The 23,668-nt window shown below is 38.0% G+C and overlaps 1 protein-coding gene across 1 annotated transcript in view; it reads left to right on the top strand.

The window, feature by feature from the left end:
- The window catches only part of TEX11 (testis expressed 11), a 391,628-nt gene that overhangs the window by 163,184 nt on the left and 204,776 nt on the right, over nucleotides 1-23,668 (top strand). The window contains exon 13 of the mRNA XM_073227602.1: nucleotides 2,537-2,615. Within this exon, the coding sequence (XP_073083703.1) occupies nucleotides 2,537-2,615 (79 nt within the window). The remainder of the gene's footprint in view (nucleotides 1-2,536; nucleotides 2,616-23,668) is intronic.

Here is a 23,668-nt window from a genome sequence, read left to right as displayed (position 1 = left end):
CCCTTAATTTTTCTGTTTCCATTTCTTCATCTTCAAAAGAGATATTATAATAATGGCTGCCTCATTGTGTTGTTTTGAGAATCCTGTGAGAAAATGTATGTGAAGCATTTAGCACCATGCCCAGTGCATAGTTAGTGTGCAATACAAGTTACCTATTATTGTAGTTACGATTATTACTGGTATTACTACTGTATAGATGCATTAAGTGAGGCACAAAAATCTCTCTATGCACTCTGGTCCCTTAACAGTATTTAAATTATGTTCAGTTATAAAAATAATCTACTCAATTCTTTTAATGTGTACATACTTTATTTAACTATATAAATAGTTGCATTATAAAGCTGTATTATTCTTACTGTATAAAATTACATGTTAGTATCATAACTGATTATCTAATAAATAATAACAATTTGTAATAAGTAGGACAATAATCAAATTTGGAAGTAGCTCTAAATTTAGTGCTAATTTAGTACTGCTGAGACTTTCTGTGACCTCTAGAATCTTTGCCAATAACTAAGAGAACTCAGAAGCTGAAATGTATAGGGATATGCATATCTAGGTAATAGTATCATCTCAGTATACACAGGTTGAAAAATATTAGGAACCAGGGAGACAACTCCACTTTTTTTCACTAGGGGAATAAAGAAGCCAACTAAACAATTAAAGGAATAGGCTTACTTAAATTAATACTATATGGGAAGGCCAGAGAGATTATTGAGTCACTCAGTTTGAAGTTGATTCATTTTGGACTAGAATTCCCTATGAAAGTTTTTATCCAAATGTAGATAAGAAGCAGAATGTAAAGTGAAATTATTCCTTATTCCCAGATTGTTTTTACTTAACTCAACCTATATCCTCTTGATATTCAGAGAATGAATTTGCAATGTCAGATTGCAAATTAGAAGACTTCCCTGAATCCAAGTTTCCTATAGCTTAAATGATCTTTTTACTATGATCTTTTACTTCATTATATTGAGAGAATGTATAAGACTTGTATTTTTATAGTCTGTTCATTTCTTTCCTAGTGCAAGTACTTTACTCTTAGAATGGTCAACCTAATGGCTGGCATTGAACTTTCACTGTATTTTTTGGTGGTAGAAAACACAGAAATTAAAAAGTATGGAAATGTTTTATCATGAAAAGGTAGCATACTCATTTTTTGTAGTAGAAATTTAGAAATATACAAATTTTTTTATTATGAAAGTACATACCCATTAAAGAGGTTTTTGGAAAATAGTAAAAATATCTGTTGTCCCACCATTCACTGGAATTCACCATTCAACACCTTGACAACAGGGATTTTTGTGTGTTTTGTCCACTGCTAGTTTCCCTGGACCAAACATAGTTCCTGGCACAGAGAATATACTTATTATTTGACTAAATAATTAAACACAATCACTTCCAGTAATCTGATTATTATTAGTTTTTTTCCTCTTAATTTGCTTGTTTTATAGGATTGTGACCACATGATGCATACAGTGTTTGTTTTCTGTTTTTTCACGTGATCATCTTAGACGTTTTCCATGTTAGTGCATAGTCATTTTTTGTGTTATTTTATATTAGACAATTTTATTGGTTGATAATAGCTTATCACTACCTTATAGTAGACACTCAAAGTATATTTCTTTTTTATTGTTATTATGACCTACAATGATTTTAATATCTTTGTTTATACACATTTTCTTGTATTTATTTCAGATGACTTTTCAGAAGTACGATTTCTGAAGTAAAGGGACTAATAGTAGCAGCTGTCATTATTTTTTATTTTATTATTTTTATTTTGGTATCATTAATCTACAATTACATGAAGAAAATTATGTTTACTAGGCTCCCCCCTTCACCAAGTCCCCCCCACATACCCCTTCACAGTCACTGTCTATCAGTGTACTAAGATGCTGTAAAATCACTACTTATCTTCTCTGTGTTGCACAGCCCTCCCCGTGCCCCCCCCACACACTATACATGCTAGTCATAATGCCCCCTTTCTTTTTCCCCACCCTTGTCCCTCCCTTCCCACCCATCCTCCCCAGTACCTTCCCTTTGGTAACTATTAGTCCATTCTTGGGTTCTGTGATTCAGCTGTTGAGTGCTTACTAAGTGCTAGGTGCTTTGCTGTGTAATGCACATGCATTATCACACATAACCCTCTCAACAACCCTGAAAGATTGGTAATATGTTCCTCTTTTTACAGATGACAAAACTAAGATGAGGAGAAACTAAGTAACTTGCCTATGGCCATACAAATGGCAAGTAGTTTGAAATACAGATCCCAAGCTTTTAACCCCTGTGTTCTCAGCATGTAGTATTGCCAAAATGTTTACCAAAACGATTGTATAAAGTTACTTTGCATATGAGTGCTTGTTTCAAAGTACTATTTCCAGCATTAGATATTATTAATTTATAAAAAGATTCTGATAAATTGCCAGTAAAGACATGGTATATGGCAAACATTTTGAACAGAGGAAAATTTTTGAAAATTGCTAAATTTCCTCAAAAATAAAACTGATACTATTGTTTCACATTTTCCCATTGTTAGCTGTCATGGAAATACTACATCTTGACATGTCTTTAGAATTCTGTCTGAACATTGCTAAACTGCTGATGGATCATGAAAGGTACAGAAGAATTGATTCTTTAAAGTCTAACATTTTTCTAAGATTTCCATTAACATATGTTGTGTATATATGAATATATCCATCCATATTCAGAGGACAATATTTGCCATTGTGTTGATCAAGTTAGAAGCTGGAAGTGTTCACTTAATGATAAAATTTAAATTAAAAACTTTTTAAATGAAATTAAAAAGGAATAAGATAGGGCTTTATAATACAGGAGTTAGACTAGGTTAACCTGAAGGCCAGTATTATGTGGAACAGGAAAGCATGAGCAAGTATAGTTCTGTTGGGTGATATATACCTCTCCAGAATGGCTCCATCTTCATGCATCATTAATGTCAAAAGGGGCCTTAAAGTACTTAAATACATCTTAGTGTTCTCAAACATCAGTATGCATCAGAATTACTGGGAAATACGTGCTGGAAAAGATGCTCAATATCATTAGCGATCAGGAAAATGCAAATCAAAGCCACAATAAGAAACCACTTCACACCTGTGAGGATGGCTATAATAAAAAATACAGATAATAGAGATTGGCAAGGTTTTGGAGAAATGTAACCCATATACACTGCTGGAGGGAATGTAAAATGGTGCAACCACTTTGAAAACAGTCTGTCAATTCCTCAATAATTAAATAGAGAGATACTGTATAACCCAGCAATTTTACTCCCAAGTTAAACAGGAAATATATGTCCATATACAAACACTTGTATATGGATGTTCATAGCATATATATATATTTGTGTGTGTGTTACAATAAAATTTTATTTATGGAAACAGGCAGTGGGCGAACTCCAAGGCTGCCATTTACCCTAGTTCTAAGGGATCTGATTTCATCAGAGCTTCCCCTGCAGCAGAGCCATTAGCCCCTGAGGGCTGTGGAACCTGGACAAGTCCTTGGTCCCTCTGAGCTTGTTTCTTCACCTGAATGAGGGGGAATATTTTGAGAGACTTTCTGGGTGATCAGTGCCAAGAGGGAATGAGACCAGAATGTTGGAGGTAAGCTCAGAACTTCAGGTGGGGCAGTCCCCAGCAAGACACACTGTTCCCACACCATCTATGTCACAAATAGCCCAAACCCTTTGGTGTAAAATAACTATATTATGATGCTCTTGGGGTGTGTGGATCAGGAATCTGGGTCTGCACAATTAGGGACTGTTTGTCCTGATTCATGATGTCAGCTGGGAACACTTGAAAGTGACTCAGTGGCTGGAGTCAGAAATCACCTGGAAGCATCCTTCCTTGCAGGTCTGGCAAGCAATGCTGGCTGTCAGCAGGTTGCTCAGTGGGGCTTTGGCCAGAACATCTACCTGTGGCCCTTCTCGGTGGTCACTCTCCTGGTGGACTAGTTTGGGTCTCTTTACAGCATGGTGACTGGGTCCCAAGAGAGCAAAGTAGAAGTATATTTTTTTAACGCATAAGCACATCTTTACTGTCACTCCTATAAAAATATGTATTTTATAATCCAACATTTGTTTGGTTTTTAACATAACTGAGAAATTTGTGAGTATAAATTTGGTATGTTACTTTAGACCACACACTTTTTAAAAGGAGAAGGTACACCTTTCTGTAGTTATAATGTCATTTGCACAATGGCACATTCTGAACTTTCTGTGAAATAAAATACCATATTTGATTTACTGGTAAAAGCCTTTGTATGAAGTATTGGTGAATAAGATTTATTTCCATCTTATGGTATATTTTTGGTTTAAATTCAGAGGTTTTTTTTTCAGTCTTACATGTCCTTTTTGAAATAGTGTTCCTTCATCCAATATTTATAATCTGCCCAATATCATTGACTGTGAGTTTAACGAACTTACATTACTTGTGTGTATTTTTTTCAGTTTTGATGTCTTTAACAAATTTTAATAATTCCAACTCCTTCCCTTTGTTCCATCAGCCCTGCTACTTCTTTTTTGTTTTGTTTTGTTATTATTACTATAAAATCACATGGGCAACATTCTGGTTACTAGATTTCCCCCATTATCAAGTCCCCACCACATACCCCATTACAGTAACTGTCCATCAGCACGGTAAGATGCTATAGAGTCACTATTTGTCTTCTCTGTGGTATACTGCCTTCCCTGTGCCCCTACGTTATGTGTGTTCATCGTAATGCACCTTATTCCCCTTCTCCCTCCCTTCACACCCACCCTTCCCAGTCCCTTTCCCTTTGGTAACTGTTAGTTCATTCTTGGGTTCTGTGAGTCTGCTGCTGTTTTGTTCCTTCAGTTTTTTCTTTGTTTTTATGCTGCACAGATGAGTGAAATCATTTGGTACTTGTCTTTCTCTGCCTGGCTTATTTCACCGAGCATACTACCCTCTAGCTCCATCCATGTTGTTGCAAATGGTGGTAGGATCTGTTTTCTTCTTATGGCTGAATAATATTCTATTGTGTATGTGTACCACATCTTCTTTATCCATTCGTATACTGATGGACACTTAGGTTGCTTCCATTTCTTGGCTATTGTAAATAGTGCTGCGAGAAACATAGGGGTGCATTTGTCTTTTTGGATGTGAGAACTTGTTTTCTTTAGGTAAATTCCTAGGAGTGGAATTTCTGGGTCAAATGGTATTTCTATTTTTTGTTTTTTGCATAGCATATTTCTTAATTATCAAGTGTGGAAGCCACCAAAATAACCATCAACTGATGGTTAAATGAACAAAATGCAGGATACCCACACCATGGAATATTATTTGGCAATAAAAAGAAAAAGTACCTGTTATAACAGTTATAATAGTAACTGTTATAAAAAGCAGTACATTATATAACATGATTGAACCTTAAAAACATGCTAAGTGAAAGAAGCCAGTCATAAAGAAGACTACACATTGTACCATTCCCATTTATATGATATTTCCAGAATAGGCACATACATAGAGATAGGAAGTGGTTGCCTAATGTGGTGAGAGTTGGGGGAAAATGGGGAGTGACTGCTGATGGGTATGAGGTTTCTTTTTAGCATAATGAAAATGTTCTAAAATTGATTGGGTGATGATGGTACAACTCTGTGAATATACTAAAAACCATTGAATTATATACTTTAAGTGGATGAATTGGGTGATATGTGATTTATACCTCAATAAAGCTGTTGTAAAAAACTATCACTAGGGAATATAGAGGTCGGGCCCCACCTTCTTCCAATAAGCCCAGACCTTTGTATCCTTTATTAGTTCTCCAGGTGGTTCTGAGAACCACTACTTTAGACCAGAGGTCAGTAAACATTTTCTGTAAAGGACCAGTTAGTAAATATTTTAGGCTTTGTAAGCCATAAAGTCTCTGTCACACCTAGTTTAATCTGCTCTTTAGTGGTAAAGCAGCTATAGACAATCTGTAAATGAATGGCAATGGTTGTGTTCCAGTAAAACTTCATTTACAAAAACAGGTGTCCAGTTGGATTTGTCCTACAGGCTAGCTTGCCAGTTGTTGTAGACCTATCTCCTACCTGAGACATGATTTCTTGTATGAGAAGTCATTCATCCTCTTATGGAATACCTGAGGAAGGGATGATGATTATGATTATATTTTTACAAAGCTGGAATTTACAAAATTCATGTAATTCTCCCTCGTAAAATTGATACATATTTTCCAATTTCCAATAATTTCTAAGGCTGGTAGTTCTGCATTAAGTTAACATCAAAATCTTTTACTTGAGAGATGTTCCCCAGTTCATTCTAACATTGTTTATAATATGATTACTTCTGGATGTCGCTTTCAGTTTAAAAATATAACTGGAAATCAACACAATATTCCAGATGTTATCTAATCAACAGTATATGTCTTTTGTTTTCTAAATCTGCACAATATGGTAGTAACTAGACATATATAACTATTTAAATTTAAATTAAAGTTAAACAAAATTTAATATTTAATCCCTCAGTCATAATAGACATATCAGTCTCAGTAGCCACATGTGGCTAATGTCTACCTAACTGAACAGCACAGATAGAAAACATTTCCATTGTAGGAAGATTTACTGGGCAGCATTATTCTAGATCCTGTGTTTCTTTTAATGAAACCAGTGTTTAAATTAGCTCTTTTTCTTTGGACACTACACATTTGCATAATAAAATTTTTTTTATCAACGTATAGCTGATAAACAATATTATATTGGTTTCAAGTATACAACATAGTCATTCAACAGTTACACACATTATTAAATCCTCACCCCAGCTTGTACAGTTACTGTCAGTCAACACAGAAAGATGTTATAGAACCAGTGATGATATTCTCCATGCTGCCATTTTCATGCTGCACCTCCAACTTATATTATGATTGAGATATTGTGCCTATTTATGACCCTACCCATCGCACCTTCCCATCACAACCCCTCCCACATGATAACCACCAGTCACTTCTTAGTGTCTACTGAGTCTACTGCTGTGTTGTTCTTTTTGTTTGGTTTTGTTTTTAGATTCCACATATAAGTGAAATCATGGTATTTATCTTTCTCTGCCTGGCTTACTTCACTTAGCATAATATCCACTAGGTCCACCCATGTTGTTGCAAACGGCAGGATTTCTTTCTTTTTAATGGCTGGATTGTACCACTTCTTTATCCATTCATCTACTGAGGGGCACTTAAGTTGCTCCGTGTCTTGGCTATTGTAAATAATGCAGCAGTAAGTATAGGGGCGTATCTGTCTTTTTGAATCTCAGATTTTGTTTTCTTTGGGTAAATTCCTAGAAGTGGACTTCCTGGTCACATGTTGTTAGTAATACTAGTTTCTTAAAGAACCGCCTTACTGCTTTCCCTAGAAGCTGCACCAATTTACAGTCCCACCAACAGTGTTGGAGGGTTCCTATTTCTCCACATCCTCCTGAACACTTATTATTTCTTGTCCATTTGACAGTGTGAGGTGATATTTCATTGTGGTTTTGGTTTGCATTTCCCTGATGATTAGTGATGTGGAGCATCTTTTCATGTGCTTTTTGGTCATCTGTATTTCTCCTTTGAAAAATATTCAGGTCTTCCGCCCATTTTTTAATCCGGTTATTTGTTTTTCTGGTGTTGAGTCATATGAGGTCTTTATGTATGTTGGATGTTCACCCTTATTGAATGAATCATTTACAAATACATTCTCCGTTTTTGTTTTGTTGCCTTTTTGTTTTGTTGATGGTATCCTTTTCTGTACAGAGCTTTTAAGTTTGATGTAGCCCCACTTGTTTATGATTTTGTTTCCCTTGCCTGGGGAGACAAGTCCAGGAAAAAAATTGTTGATGCTTTTGTTCAAGAGATTTTTGTCGGTGTTTGCTGCTAAGAATTTTGTGGTTGCATGACTTATATTTAAGTCTTTGATCCATTTCAAGTTTACTTTTATGTATGGAGTTAGACAATAATCCAGTTTCATTCTCTTACATGTAGTTATCCAGTTTTCCCAACACCAGTTACTGAAAAGGCTGTCTTTTCCCCTGTTATATTCTGCCATATATTCATGGCTCCTTCAGCATATATTAATTGGCCATATATGTGTGGATTTACATTTCGGCTATCTCTTCTGTTCCCGTGATCTTTGGGTCTCTTCTTGTACCAGTACCATACTGTTTTGATTACAGTGGCTTTATAGTATAGCTTGAAGTCAGGGAGCATAATACTCCTAGCTTTATTTTTCTTTCTCAAGACCACTTTGGCTATTCGGAGTCTTTATGGTTCCATATGAATTTTAGGATTATTTGCTCTATTTTCATTGAAAAATGCTGTTGGTATTTTGATAGGTATTGCATTGAATCTGTAAATTGCTTTTAGTAGAATGGCCATTTTGACAATATTAATTCTTTTTCTCCACAAACATGGGATTTTCGGATCCCCTTTATTTGTGTCTTTTTGAATTTCTCTCATGGGTGTCTTATCTTATACTTATCAGAGTACAAGTCTGTCACCTCCTTAGTTAGGTTTATCCTTAGGTGTTTTATTATTTTTGATGAAATTGTAAATGGAATTGTTTTCCTGATTTCTCTTTCTTCTAGGTCATTGTTAGTTTATAGGAATGTAACAGATTTCTGTGTATTAATTTTGTATCCTGCAACTTTGCTGAATTCAATTATTAATTCTAATAATGTTTTTGGTGGAGTCTTTAGGGTTTTCCATGTATATCATGTCATCTGCAAATAATGACAGTTCAACTTCTTCCTTACAAATTTGGAGGCCTTTTATCTCTTGTGTTGTCTGATTGCTGTAGCAAGGACCTCCAGTGTTATGTTGGGTGAGAGTGGTGAGAGCGGACATCCTTGTCTTGTTCCTGATATTAGAAGAATAGCTTTCAGCTTTTCACCATTGAATATGATGTTTGCGGTGGGTTTGTCATATATGGCCTTTATTGTGTTGAGGTATGTACCCTGTATACCCATTTTGTTGAGAGTTTTTATCATGAATGGATGTTGAATTTTATCAAATGGTTTTTCAGCATCTACTGAGATGATCTTGTGTTTTTTATTCTTTTTATTAATGTGTATGATATTGATTGATTTATGAATATTATACTGTCCTTACATCCCTGAAATAAATCCCACTTGTTCGAGATGGATGATGCATTTAGTTGGTTTCATGGGTGTATACATATATCCAAATTCTTATACATTAGATACGTGTAGCTTTTTTTTTAAAGTATCATTGATATAAAACCTTATATTGCTTTCAGTTATACAGCACTGTGGTTCAACAGTTACCCATATTATTAAATCCACACCACTTCTAGTGCAGTCACTATCTATCAATGTAGTAAGGTGTTTCAGAGTGATTCGCTGTGCTGTACTACCATCCCCATGTATTGTGAACCTATATTGTTTTTTTTTTTGGAGGGCATCTCTCATATTTATTGATCAAATGGTTGTTAACAACAATAAAATTCTGTATAGGGGAGTCAATGCTCAATGAACAATCATTAATCCACGCCAAGCCTAATTTTTGTCAGTCTCCAATCTTCTGAAGCATAAAGAAAAAGTTCTTACATGGAGAACAAATTCTTACATAGTGAATAAGTTACATGGTGAACAGTACAAGGGCATTCATCACAGAAACTTTCGGTTTTGATCACGCATTATGAACTATAAACAATCAGGTCAAATATGAATATTCATTTGATTTTTATACTTGATTTATATGTGGATACCACATTTCTCTCTTTATTATTATTATTTTTAATAAGATGCTGAAGTGGTAGGTACATGCAAGATAAAGGTAGAAAACATAGTTTAGTGTTGTAAAAGAGCATATGTAGATGAACAGGTGTGTGCCTGTAGACTATGTGTTAATCCAAGCTAGACAAGGGCAATAAAACATCCATGGATGAAGAAGATTTCACTCAGAATGGGGGGGGGGGTGAGGTTCTAAGCCTCACCTCTGTTGATCCCCAATTTCTCACCTGATGGCCCCCCTGCGACTGTGCCTGTCTTAGGTTGTTCCTCCCTTGAGGAATCTTACCCGTCTCTGGCTAACCAGTCATCTTCCTGGGCCATACAGGGAAATGTAAAATTGGTAAGTGAGAGAGAGGCCATATTGTTTGAAAAGGTTAGCTTTTTACTTCTTTGCAGACTTATGCCCTGTGGCTTCTATGCCCAGCATTTGTCTTGAGGTATCTTTACCACTTGGAGGAATTATGATACTCGGTAAATTCGATATGAGGCACGAAATCTATTTAAGGGTTGTAGTTAGGAAGGAAGAAGAAAAGCTGTAGAAGTAGCAGGTGGAAGAGAACATGGGAAGATTGATTATTTCTTTGACATATCTTCTTGTAGAGTAACTTCAGCATGTATAGGTTTTAAACTACTAATTAAATCACACACACATTAACATAATAGGAGTACAGTTACATAAGCAAAGCAGACCTATAATTACCAGCCATCTCCAGTGAAACCAAGAAAACCAGTTAGGCACCTTAGGCATTTGTGAAAACCTATCTATGATATGGTAGATATTGTCCAACTGAACTTGAACAGTCTGAGAGAAATCAGACAAATTAAAATCACATTCCTGGGGACTGTTCACATTTCATATGTTCTTTTAACAGTAGATAGTCTGTAGTTGTAAGATTTTGGAGCATTACAACTTGCTCTTCTCCTAATTCTTGGTTGAGTTTCAACAGTATAGATCCAGTCAAATCTGTTGTTTTGCTGTATGCACAGGCCAGCTTAGATATCTCCTTCTTCATTCCCATGGCAAGTCCGGGAACCAGTGGGATGAATGCAGCTACAGCTGTAGCAGCACCTGGATCTTTGTTGAGGTTTTTGATGATCATCTTCTGGTATGAGTCTTCCAGAGAGTGCTGATGTTGGAAGTTCTTCATATTCTATCTTAGTTCATTTTCTGGGTAGCCAAATTAGGCTTTGATCCTCTGTATAAATACAAACAGACCCTTTGCCTACACTTTGATATGCCGTTTATAGCATTGTGTAGAACTCATTGGAGGTCACCACACAGGAACTGCTTTTTTTGTTCTTTTTCTTAAGAGAAAGGAATATTATCAGAAAAATGGACCTCCATAGCCAATCATCTGACACCCTTTAAGTGATCAAAATTAAGGATATTTAAAGCATGCATTAATCATTGATTTACAGTTAGTTTTATCCTATCAGGGAGTAATCCCCTTTTTCTTTCTTTCTTTTTTTTTGTTATCATTAATCTACACTAACATGACAAATATTATGTTTACTAGGCTCTCCCCTATACCAGGTCCCCCCTATAAACCCCTTTACAGTCACTGTCCATCAGCATAGCAAAATGTTGTAGAACCACTGCTTGTCTTCTCTCTGTTGTACAGCCCTCCCCTTTCTCCCACACCCCCATGCATGCTAATCATAATACCCCCCTTCTTCTCCCCCCCTCTCCTTATCCCTCCTTACCCACCCATCCTCCCCAGTCCCTTTCCCTTTGGTACCTGTTAGTCCATTCTTGGGTTCTATGGTTCTGCTGCTGTTTTGTTCCTTCAGTTTTTCCTTTGTTCTTATACTCCACAGATGAGTGAAATCATTTGGTATTTCTCTTTCTCCGCTTATTTCACTGAGCATAATATCCTCCAGCTCCATCCATGTTGCTGCAAATGGTAGGATTTGCCCTCTTCTTATGGCTGAGTAGTATTCCATTGTGTATATGTACCACATCTTCTTTATCCATTCATCTATTGACAGACATTTATGTTGCTTCCAATTCTTGGCTATTGTAAATAGTGCTGCGATAAACATAGGGGTGCATCTGTCTTTCTCAAACTTGATTGCTGCGTTCTTAGGGTAAATTCCTAGGAGTGGAATTCCAGGGTCAAATGGTAAGTCTGTTTTGAGCATTTTGATGAACCTCCATACTGCTTTCCACGGTGGTTGAACTAATTTACATTCCCACCAGCAGTGTAAGAGGGTTCCCCTTTTTCCACAGCCTCGCCAACATTTGTTGTTGTTTGTCTTTTGGATGGCAGCCATCCTTACTGGTGTGAGGTGATACCTCATTGTAGTTTTAATTTGCATTTCTCTGATAATTAGCGATGTGGAGCATCTTTTCATGTGTCTGGTGGCTATCTGTATTTCTTTTTTAGAGAGCTGTCTGTTCAGTTCCTCTGCCCATTTTTTAATTGGGTTATTTGTTTTTTGTTTGTTGAGGCGTGTGAGCTCTTTATATATTCTGGACGTCAAGCCTTTATCGGATCTGTCATTTTCAAATATATTCTCCCATACTGTAAGGTTCCTTTTTGTTCTATTGATGGTGTCTTTTGCTGTACAGAAGCTTTTCAGCTTAATATAGTCCCACTTGTTCATTTTTGCTGCTGTTTTTCTAGCCCAGGGAGATATGTTCAAGAAGAGGTCACTCATGTTTATGTCTAAGAGGTTTTTGCCTATGTTTTTTTCCTTTTGTTTTGAATTTTTTTTTCAGGAAGATTGGTAAAATCTATCTCACCACATTCCTTCTCAGGAAGATGTAGAAAATGTGGAAGATGTCTGGGTTTGTCCTGTAGGGATCAAGTGTTTTTACCTTTTCATGTTGATATGTGCAGTAGTATGCTATTGACTCATCTGTCAGCTGGGAGAGACAAGACTTTTTCTACTTGCTCCTTGCCTTTCTTTACTGGAACAACTGTGACCCCTAGTGGCTTGTGTTGGGCAATTGCGTGTAGAATGGTTCTCTATCTTGCCCGGCCGGTATGGAGGAAGCTCCCTTGCTGTGGGTCTGGCCAGCCTCAGGCTGCTGCTCTGCTATGGTGGGACCCCAGAGGGGTAGTGGACTGGGGACTGTTTGGCTGTTTACCTCTGTGAGGGGTCTCAGAGCTGTTGCCCAGGGGGTTATTGTGCCCAGAGTTCCCTGGAATTTCCAGCTGGTGGACTGTGACCGTGGATGCTTCTGTCCAGTTGTGCGGTCCCTGTCCCTGTAAGACTTTCAAAAAGCACTTGCTTTTCTTTGTCCCAGAGGTGCTGGCTGCGGTACCTGCTCACAGGTCTTACTCTCCTGTTTCCCTAGTTTCCAGCACCCCACACATGCACTGTGTGTCTGCGCTCTGGTGCAGATGGCTAGGGATGGGTGTTATCAGTCCTGGGCTCCCTCTCCCTCCCTGCTCTGACTCCTCTCCTCCTGCTGGGAGCTGGGGTGAGGTCCCTCAGGTCCCGCCAGTCCGCGGCTTGTGTCTTACCCCTTTCACCAGGCACTGGGCTCTCACAGGTGTGGATGTAGTCTGGCTGTTGTCCTGTGTGTTCTGGTCTCTCTTTTAGGCATAGTTTTATTTGTTGTATTTTCAAAAACATACATGTTTTTGGGAGGAGATTCCCACTGTCCTACTCACGCTGCCATCTTTGCTCTGCCCTCTGTTCTTGCTTCTGTAAATATGCCTGGATTGCTATATACTTTCCTCTTAAGACTGCTTTCGCTGCATCCCACAGTATTTGGGGCTTTGTGTTTTTGTTGTAATTTGTTTCCATGTATTGCTGGATCTTCAGTTTAATTTGTTTGTTGATGCATTGATTATTTAGGAGCATGTTGTTAAGCCTCCATGTGTTTGTGAGCCTTTTTCTTTTCTTTGTACAATTTATTTCTCGTTTTATGTCTTTGTGGTCTGAAAAGTTGGTTTGTAGGATTTCAATCTTTTGGAATTTACTGAGGCTCTTTTTGTGACGTAGTATGTGGTCTATTCTGGAGAATGTTCCATGTGCACTTGAGAAGAATGTGTATGCTGTTGCTTTTGGATGTAGAGTTCTATAGATGTCTATTAGGTCCATCTGTTCTAGTGTGTTGTTCAGTGCCTCTGTGTCCTTACTTATTTTCTGTCTGGTGGGTCTGTCCTTTGGAGTGAGTGGTGTGTTGAAGTCTGCCAAATGAATGCATTGCATTCTATTTCCTCCTTTAATTCTGTTAGTATTTGTTTAACATGTCTTGGTGCTCTTGTATTGGGTGACATATATTTAGAATGGCTTTATCCTCTTGTTGGACTGAGCTGTTTATCATTATGTAATGTCCTTCTTTATCTCTTGTTACTTTCTTTATTTTGAAGTCTATTTTGTCTGATACTAGTATTGGAACACCTGCTTTTTTCTCCCTATTGTTTGCATGAAATATCTTTTTCCATCTCTTGACTTTTAATCTGTGCTTGTCTTTGGGTTTGAGGTGAGTCTTTTGTAAGCAGCATATAGATGAGTTTTGCTTTTTTTCCAGTCTATTACTCTGTGTCTTTTGATTGGTACATTCAGTCCATTTACATTTAGGGTGATTATTGAAAGATATGTACTTATTGCCATTGCAGTCTTTAAGTTTGTGGTTACCAAAGGTTCAAGGTTAGCTTCTTTATTATCTTGCTGTCTAACTTAAGTCGCTTATTGAGCTATTATAAACACTGTCTGATGATTGTTTATTTCTCTCCCTTTTTATTCCTCCTCCTCCATTTTTCATATGTTGTGTGTTCTGTTCTGTGCTCTTTTCAGGAGACTCCCATCAAGAGCAGTCCCTCTAAGATACCCTGTAGAGGTGGTTTGTGGGAGGCAAATTCCCTCAACTTTTGCTTGTCTGGGAATTGTTTAATCCCTCCTTCATATTTAAATTGTATTCGTGCTGGATACAGTATTCTTGATTCAAGGCCCTTCTGTTTAATTACATTAAATATATCATGCCATTGTCTTTTGGCCTGTAAGGTTTCTGTTGAGAAGTCTGGTGATAGCCTGATGGGTTTTCCTTTGTAGGTGACCTTTTTTTTTCTCTCTGGATTTCTTTAATACTCTGTCCTTGTCTTTGATCTTTGCCATTTTAATTATTATGTGTCTTGGTGTTGCCCTCCTTGGATCCCTTGTCATTGGAGTTCTGTGTGGTTCTGTGGTCTGAGAGGCCATTTCCTCCCCCAGCTTGGGGAAGTTCTCAGCAATTATTTCTTCAATGACACTTTCCCTTTTTCTCTCTCTTCTTCTACTGGTACTCCTATAATTCGAATGTTGTTCCATTTTGACTGGTCACACAGTTCTCTTAATTTTGTTTCATTCCTTGAGATCCTTTTATTTCTCTCTGCGTCAGCTTCTCTCTGTTCCTGTTTTTTGATTTGTAGTCCATTAATGGTCTCTTTCATCTCGTCCATTCTGCATTGAAGTCCTTCCAGAGATTGTTTTATTTCTGTATTCTCCCTCCTTAGTTCTTGCATCTTTCTCTGCAGGTCAATCAGCGTGGTTATGACTCTTGTTTTGAATTCTTTTTCAGGAAGATTGGTTAAATCTATCTCCCCAGATTCCTTCTCAGGGGTGGATATGGAGTATGTCTGGGTTAGTCTTGTCTGGATCAAATTTTTCTGCCTTTTCATGTTGATAGATGCAGTGGTATGCTGTTGATTGGTCTGTTAGCTGGGAGAACCAAGACCCTTTCCACTTGCTCCTGGCCTTTTTTTACTGGGTCAACGGCGACCCCTAGAGGCTTGTGTTGGGCATTTGCCCATAGACTGGGACTCTGTTTCTTGCCCGGCCTCTATAGAGGAATCTTACTTGCTGTGGGCATGGCCAGCCTCAGGCTCCTGCTCTGCTATGGCAGGGCCATGCCAGAGGTGGAATGGGCTGGGGGCTGTTTATCGTTGTGAGGGTTCTCAGTGCTATGCTGCTGCTCAGGGCTTTAGGGCGCCTGGAGTTCCCTGGGATTCCCAGCTGCTGGGCTGTGTCCTGGGACGCTTCCGTCCAGCCGTGGGGTCCCTGTCCCTTTAAGACTTTCAGAAAGCATTCGTTTTTCTTTGTCCCTGTGGCTCCAGCTGCAGGGACCCGCTCACAGGTTTTACTGTTCGATTTTGCTAGTTTCCCACACTAGTTTCCCACACTCCTCGCACTGTTTGCACTCTGGGTTCAAATGGCTAGGGCTGGCTGTTTAGCATTCCTGGGCTCCCTCTCCCTGCATGCTGCGACTCCTCTCCTCCCACTGGGATCTGGGGTGAGGGACGCTCAGTTCCTGCCAGGCTGGGGCTTGTATCTTATCCCTTTTGTGAGGTGCTGGGTTCTCACGGGTGTGGATGTAGTCTGGCTGTTTTCCTGTATCTTCTGGTCTCTCTTTTAGGGATAGTTATAATTGTTGTATTTTCCAAAATATATATGTTTTTGGAAGGAGATTCCCACTGTCCTACTCACGCTGCCATCTTGGCTCCGCTCCCCCATATGAATTTGAGAACTATTTATCCCAGTTCATTGAAAAATACTGTTTTTATTTTGATTGGTATTGCTTTGAACCTGTCGATTTCTTTAATGGTAGGATGGCCAATTAGACAATATTAATACTTCCTATCCATGAGCACAGAATGTGTTTCCATGTATTGGTGTCATCTTAATTTCTTTTATGAGTATCTTGTACTTTTCAGAGAAAAGTTCTTTCACCTGTTTGGTTAGGTTTATTAGTAGGTATTTTATTCTTTTTAATGCAGTTGTGAATAGAATTGCTTTCCTGATTTCTCTTTCTGCTAGTTCATCATTACTGTATAGCAATGCAACTGATTTCTATGTAGTAATTTTGTATTCTGCCACATTGCTGACATCTAGTAGTTTTGACGTGGGTTCATTTGGGTTTTTTATGTACAATATCACGTCATCAGCAAACAGGAACAATTTAACTTCTTTTTTACGAATCTGAATGCCTTTTATTTATTTGTGTTCTCTGATTGCCGTGGCTTGGACCTCCAGTACTATGTTGAATAAAAGTTGGGAGAGAAGGCATCCTTTTCTTGTTCCCAATCTTAAAGGAAAAGCTTTTAGGTTTTCGCTTTTAAGTATGATGTTGGCTGTGGGTTTGTCTTATATGGCCTTTATTATGTTGAGTTACTTGCCCTCTATACCCATTCTGTTGAGAGTTTTTATCATGAACGAATGTTGAATTTTGTCGTATGGTTTTTCAGCATCTATGGAGATGATCATGTGGTTATTGTCCTCTTTCTCGATGTGGTGGATGATGTTGATGGATTTTTTAATATTGTACCATCCTTGTATCCCTGAAATAAATCCTACTTGTTCATGAGGGATATTGTTCTGTAATTTTTTTGTGTGATGTGTTTGCCTGGTTTTGGCATTAGAATGATGCTGACCTCATGGAATGAGTTAGGAAGAATTCCGTCCTCTTATACTTTTTGGAGAACTTTCAGGAAGATGGGTATTTGGTCTTCACTAAATGTTTGATAAAATTCAGTGGTGACACCATTTGATCCAGGGGTTTTGTTCTTAGGTAGTTTTTTGATTTCCAATTCAATTTCATTGCTGGTAATTGGTATGTTCAGATTTTCTGTTTCTACCTGAGTCAGCATTGGAAGGTTATCTTTTTCTAGAAAGTTGTCCATTTCTTCTAGGTTATCCAGTTTGTTAGCACATCATTTTTAATAGTTGTCTCTCATAATTCTTTGTATTTCTGTGGTGTCCATCATAAGTTTTCCTTTCTCATTTCTGATTCTCTTTATGTGTGTAGATTCTCTTTTTCTATTAATACGTCTGGCTAAGGGTTTATCTATTTTGTTTATTTTCTTGAAGAACCCACTCTTGCTTTCATTGATTCTTTCTATTGTTTAATCCTTCTCAATTTTATTTATGCTCTGATCTTTATAATGTTCCTCTTTCTACTGACTATGGCCTCATTTGTTCTTCTTTTGCTAGTGTTGTTAATTGTGAGTTTAGACTATTCATATTGAATTGTTCTTCTTTTCTGAGGTAGGCTGTATTGCAGTATACTTCACTCTTTGCACGACCTTCACTGCATCCCGCAGATTTTGTGGTGTTGAGTTATTGTTGTCATTTGTGTCTATATATTGCTTGATCTCTGTTTTTATTTGGTCATTGATCCATTGGTTATTTAGGAGCATGTTGTGAAGCCTGTATGTTTGGGGGATCTTTTGTTTTCTTTGCATAATTTATTCCTAGTTTCATACATTTGTGGTCTTAAAAGCTGGTTGGCACAGTTTCAATCTTTTTGAATTTAGTGAGGCTCTTTTTGTGTCCCAGTATATGATCTATTCTTAAAAATGTTCCATGTGCATGTGAGAAGAATGTGTATCCTGTTCCCTTTGTGTGTATAGTTCTGTGAATGTCTGTTATGTCCATCTGTTCTAATGTGTTTTTCAGTGCCTCTGTGTCCTTACTTATTTTCTCTCTGGTTGATCTGTCCTTTGGAGTGAGTGGTGTGTTCAAGTCTCCTAAAATGAATGCATTGCATTCTATTTCTGCCTTTAATTCTGTTAGTATTTGTTTCACATATGTAGTTGCTCCTGTGTTGGGTGCATAGATATTTATAATGGTTATATCCCCTTGTTGGACTAAGCCCTTTATCATTATGTAATGTGGTTCTTTGTCTCCTTTTACTTTCTTTGTTTTGAAGTCTATTTTGTCTGATACAACTACTCCAACTCCTTCTTTTTTCTCCCTTTTAGTTGCATGAAATATCTTTTTCCATCCCTCCACTTTTAGTCTGTGTATGTCTTTGGGTTTGAGGTTATTGTCTTGTAAGCAGCATATTGAAGGGTTTTGTTTTTTTATCCATTCAGTGACACTATGTCTTTTTATGGGTGCATTCAGTCCATTTACATTTAGGGTGATTATTAATAGGTATGTACTTATTGCCATTGCAGGCTTTAGATTTGTTGTTACCAAAGGTTCAGGTTTAGTTTCCTTACTATCTAAGAGTCTAACTTAAATTACTTAATATGCTATTAAAAACACAATGTAAAGGTTGTTTTTTTTCTCCTTTTTCTTCCTCCTCCATTCTTTATATGTTATGTATCATATTCTGTACTCTGTCTATCCCTTGATTGACTTTGGGGATAGTTAATTTAATTTTACATTTGCTTAGCAATTAGCTGTTCTACTTTCTTTACTGTGGTTTTATTACTTCTGCTCTGCTGACAGCTATTAAACCTTAGGAACACTTCCATCTGTAGAAATCCCTCCAAAGTACACTGTAGAGATGGTTTGTGGGAGGTAAATTCTCTCAGCTTTTGCTTATGTGGAAATTGTTTAGTCTCTCCTTCAAATTTAAATGATAATCTTGCCAGATAAAGTAATCTTAATTCGAGGCCCTTCTGCTTCATTGCATTAAATACATCATGCCACTCCCTTCTGGCCTGTAAGGTTTCTGCTGAGAAGTCTGATGATAGCCTCATGGGCTTTCCTTTGTATGTGATCTTATTTCTCTCTCTGGCTGCTTTTAATAGTCTGTTGTTGTCCTCAATCTTTGCATTTTGATTACTATATGTCTTGGTGTTGTCTTCCTTTGGTCCCTTGTGTTGGGAGATCTGTTCATCTCTATGTCCTGAGAGATTTTCTCCTTCCTATGATTGGGGAAGTTTTCAGCCATTACCTCCTCAAAGACACTTTCTATCCCTTTTTCTCTCTTTTATTCTACTGGTACCCCTATAATGTGAATATTGTTCCATTTCAATTGGTCACACTGTTTTCTCAATATTATTTTATTCCTATATGTCCTTTTTTCTCTCTGTGCCTCAGCTTCTTTGTATTCCTGTTCTTGAATTTTCACTTGATTTACTGTTTCCTTTACTTCATCGTGGATCTCCTGGGTTGGGTGTTCAGCAGTCCTAGGCATCCACCCCCTCCTCACTCCATTTCTCTGTCTCCTGCTGGTGAGCTGGTGTAGGGGTAGGGCTTCGATCCTACCAAATCACCACTTTGGTTCATTACCCTGTTCCATGAGGTCTGTTCTTTTCTCTAGGTATATGCTTTCTGACACAACCTTCTTCCCTGTTTCTCTTTCAGGATTAGTTGTATTAACTATATTTTCATATTATATGTGGTTTTGGGAGGATGTTTCTGTCTCACCTGTCACACTGCCATCTTTAATCCCTCCACCAAGGCACTTTTCACACTGTTGCTTCTTTTCTGGATCTCAGACTAATTGACATAGCATTACATCTTTTTAATGGTGGGATTTGGTTTCTTGCAACCCTTAGGTTCTATGATGGTTAAACCCCTCTGATTTTGAAAGCTTCTAGATTTAAGCCCTTCTGATTTTGAAAATGACATGTTATAGGGGCTTGTTTTCCCAGTGCAGGTTTCCACTGCCATTGTGTCTGGTGTTGTGCTTGATCTCCTTGCTGGTCTGCACCTGAATTCTTCCTGCTTCTGGGCTGCTACTTGTGGGGATGGGGAAAAGTTGGATTGTGACTACCTCTCTTCCCCTTTTATCCTTTGATGTGGCCTTCTCTCTGTCATCAGTTGTGGAAAGTGTGTTCTGCCAGTCTTCAAGTCATTTTCAGAGTGAGTTGCTTTACATATGGTTGCTGCCTCGGTGTGTCCATGGGAGGAAGTGACCACAGGAACCTACTACTCTGCCATCTTACTTCACTCTGGCATTTGCATGTCTCCTAAATATTATTTTCACAGTAGGTCAGTGGAATGCAATGGGTAAAACTCTGGTATTAAACACACCGTGTCCAAATCCTGAATGCCACTTTTAGTTCTATGCCCTTGCATCTGTTTCATGGCCTTTCTGAACTTCTACTGCAAAAGTGATATGATGCAACACACTTTGTGCTGTTATAAAATTTAAAGAATATGGGGCTCTCTTGTCCCCTCCTGGGGTGAGCCAGAAGCTCTATGCTCTCACTTTATTTCTAAATAAAAGCTTTTCTCTCCTACCTTGAGAGTTTGTGAAGCTCATTCTTTGGCTTTGTGAACAAGAACCCTGACATTATCTTTGGGGGTTCGTCTGGGATAACTTCAGAGGTAAGTATTGGCATACAAGCCTGCCTTTTCTTTCACTGTCCTTATAGAAGGAAGCCGTCTATGGCACACAAAATCGGGTGCTTGTCAGCCACTTAAATGGGACTAGCCTGGCTGCCAATCTCAAAGTCTCAAGCGACAGGTTCCCCTGCATCTCCCTCAGTGGATCCCCCATCTCCCTTTGGAGCTGGGAAAGGCAGCTGAGTGAAGGCCAGGATTCCTTTTCAGAGGCATCTCCTTGGATGTGAGGACTGAGGAAAGCCATGGGCAACTGTGAGAGTCTAGGCTGAGGCTACACTTCAGCTTCTTCACAAAGGTCCGCATATCTGGAATCAGACCCCGACAGCCCAGAGCTCTATTCTCTCACTTTATTTCTAAATAAAAGCCTGTACCTTGCTCTCCTTAAAAAAAATTTAAAAAATATAATGTGTATACCTGGCACAGAACATATACTCAGTTATTATCTATAACCTTTGATTACTAACACTCCTTATGCTGGTATGATGTTTCCTGAAAGCAGAGAAAACATTATCTTCTTTCTAAGAGACGTACCTTATATTAAGCCACTAATTATTCCACATCTGTATAGAAAAATTTGGGCTTTTCATGGGCCAAGAATTGTTATCTTTTTTTTTTTTTGAGAGGGCATCTCATTTATTGATCAAATGGTTGTTAACAACAATAAAATTCTGTATAGGTGTCTCAATGCACAATCATTAATCAACCCCAAGCCTAATTCTCAACAGTCTCCAATCTTCTGAAGCATAATGAACAAGTTCTTACATGGTGAACAAGTTCTTACATAGTGAATAAGTTCTTACATGGTGAACAGTGCAAGGGCAGTCATATCACAGAAACTTACAGTTTTGATCATGCATCATTTTATTCCTTCCAGAATCAATGACAGGAAAGGCCATTTCAGAGAGTTGTGTTTTCCTTTCATGTATATTTCTGTATAATAAATCTGTGTTAAATGATTTTATATCTATATAGTTTCATTCTAATATTTGGGTAGAGATTATTTTTCCTTTTACCTCTTTTTTTAGGAATAAAAGAAAATATTAGGAGGAAAAAAGTGGTAAATGTCTAAAATTAAATGGAACTTTGGCCAAGGCTGCTTGCTGATTCAATATGGTTAATTGATCATCAAATTGGCAAAAAGGGAAGTTTCATTATATCAGGTGTTGCTGGTGGGAATTTAAAATTTTATATGCACACACTTTTTTCCAGCACCCATTAAGCAACTACTCCCTATTCTCCCCTTCTTCCAGCCCCTGGCATATAGCATTCTACATTCTGTCTCTATGACTTGAATTACTCTAGATACCTCATATTAGTGGAATCATACAGAATTTGTCTTTTCTAACTAGCATATTTCACTTAGCATAATGTCCTTAGGGTTCATCCATGTTGTAGCTTGTTTTTTTTTTTTTTTTTGAGAGGGCATCTCTCATATTTATTGATCAAATGGTTGTTAACAACAATAAAATTCTGTATACGGGGGTCAATGCTCAATGTACAATCATTAATCCATCTCAAGCCTAATTCTCGTCAGTCTCCAATCTTCTGAAGCATAACGAACAAGTTCTTACACGGTGAACGAATTCTTACATAGTGAATAAATTCTTACATGGTGAACAGTACAAGGGCAGTCATCACAGAAACTTTCGGTTTTGATCACGCATTATGAACTATAAACAATCAGGTCAAATATGAATATTTGTTTGATTTTTATACTTGATTTATATGTGGATCCCACATTTCTCCCTTTATTATTATTATTATTTTTATTTTTAATAAAATGCTGAAGTGGTAGGTAGATGCAAGATAAAGGTAGAAAACATAGTTTAGTGCTGTAAGAGGGCAAATGTAGATGATCAGATGATCAGGTGTGTGCCTATGGACTAAGTATTAATCCAGGCTAGACAAGGGCAGCAAAACATCCACGGATGCAGAAGATTTCTCTCAAAGCAGGGGGGATGAGGTTCTGAGCCTCACCTCTGTTGATCCCCAAATTCTCACCTGATGGCCCCCCTGTGACTGTGCCTATCTTAGGTTGTTCCTCCCTTGAGGAATCTTACCCGTCTCTGGCTAACCAGTCATCTTCCGGTGCCGTACAGGGAAATGTAAAGTTGGTAAGTGAGAGAGAAGCCATATTGTTTGAAAAGGTTAGCTTTTTACTTCTTTGCAGATTTATGCCCTGTGGCATCTATGCCCAGCACTTGTCTCGAGGTATCTTTACCACCGGGAGGAATTATGATACTCGGTAAATTCGATATGAGGCACGAATTCTATTTAAGGGTTGTAATCAGGAAGGAAGAAGAAAAGCTATAGAGGTAGCATATGGAAGAAAACATGGGAGGATTGATTATTTCTTTGACATATCTTCTTGTAGAGTACCTTAAGCATGTATAGGTTTTAAACTACTAACTAATTTGCACACACATATTAACATAATAGGAATACAGTGACATAAACAAAGCAAATCTATAATTACCATCCATTTCCAGTGAAGCCAAGAAAACCATTTAGGCACCCTAGGCATTTGTGAAAATTTGTCTATGATATGATGGATATTGTCCAACTGTACTTGAACCATCAGACAAATTAAAGCAGCCCATTTCTGGGATCTGTTCACATCCCATATGTTCTTTTAACCATAGATAGTCTATAGTCATGAGATTTTGGAGTGCTACAACTTGCACCCCTCCCAACTCCTGGTTGAGTTCCAACAGTACAGATCCGGTCAAATTCGTTGTCTCACTGTATGCACATGCCAGCCTAGACATCTCCCTCCTCATACCAATGGCAAGTCCAGGAAATGGTAGGGTGGATGCAGCCACAACCGCAGCATCGCCCGGATCCCTGTGGAGGCTTTTTGATGATCATCCCCCGGCACGAGTCCTCCAGAGAGTGCTGAT

Source organism: Manis javanica, chromosome X (genome assembly GCF_040802235.1).
Source record: "Manis javanica isolate MJ-LG chromosome X, MJ_LKY, whole genome shotgun sequence".
In the NCBI taxonomy this organism is placed as follows: Eukaryota; Metazoa; Chordata; class Mammalia; order Pholidota; family Manidae; genus Manis; species Manis javanica.
Note: the sequence above shows the minus strand (reverse complement) of the source record. Positions and strands in the feature narration are given on the sequence as shown.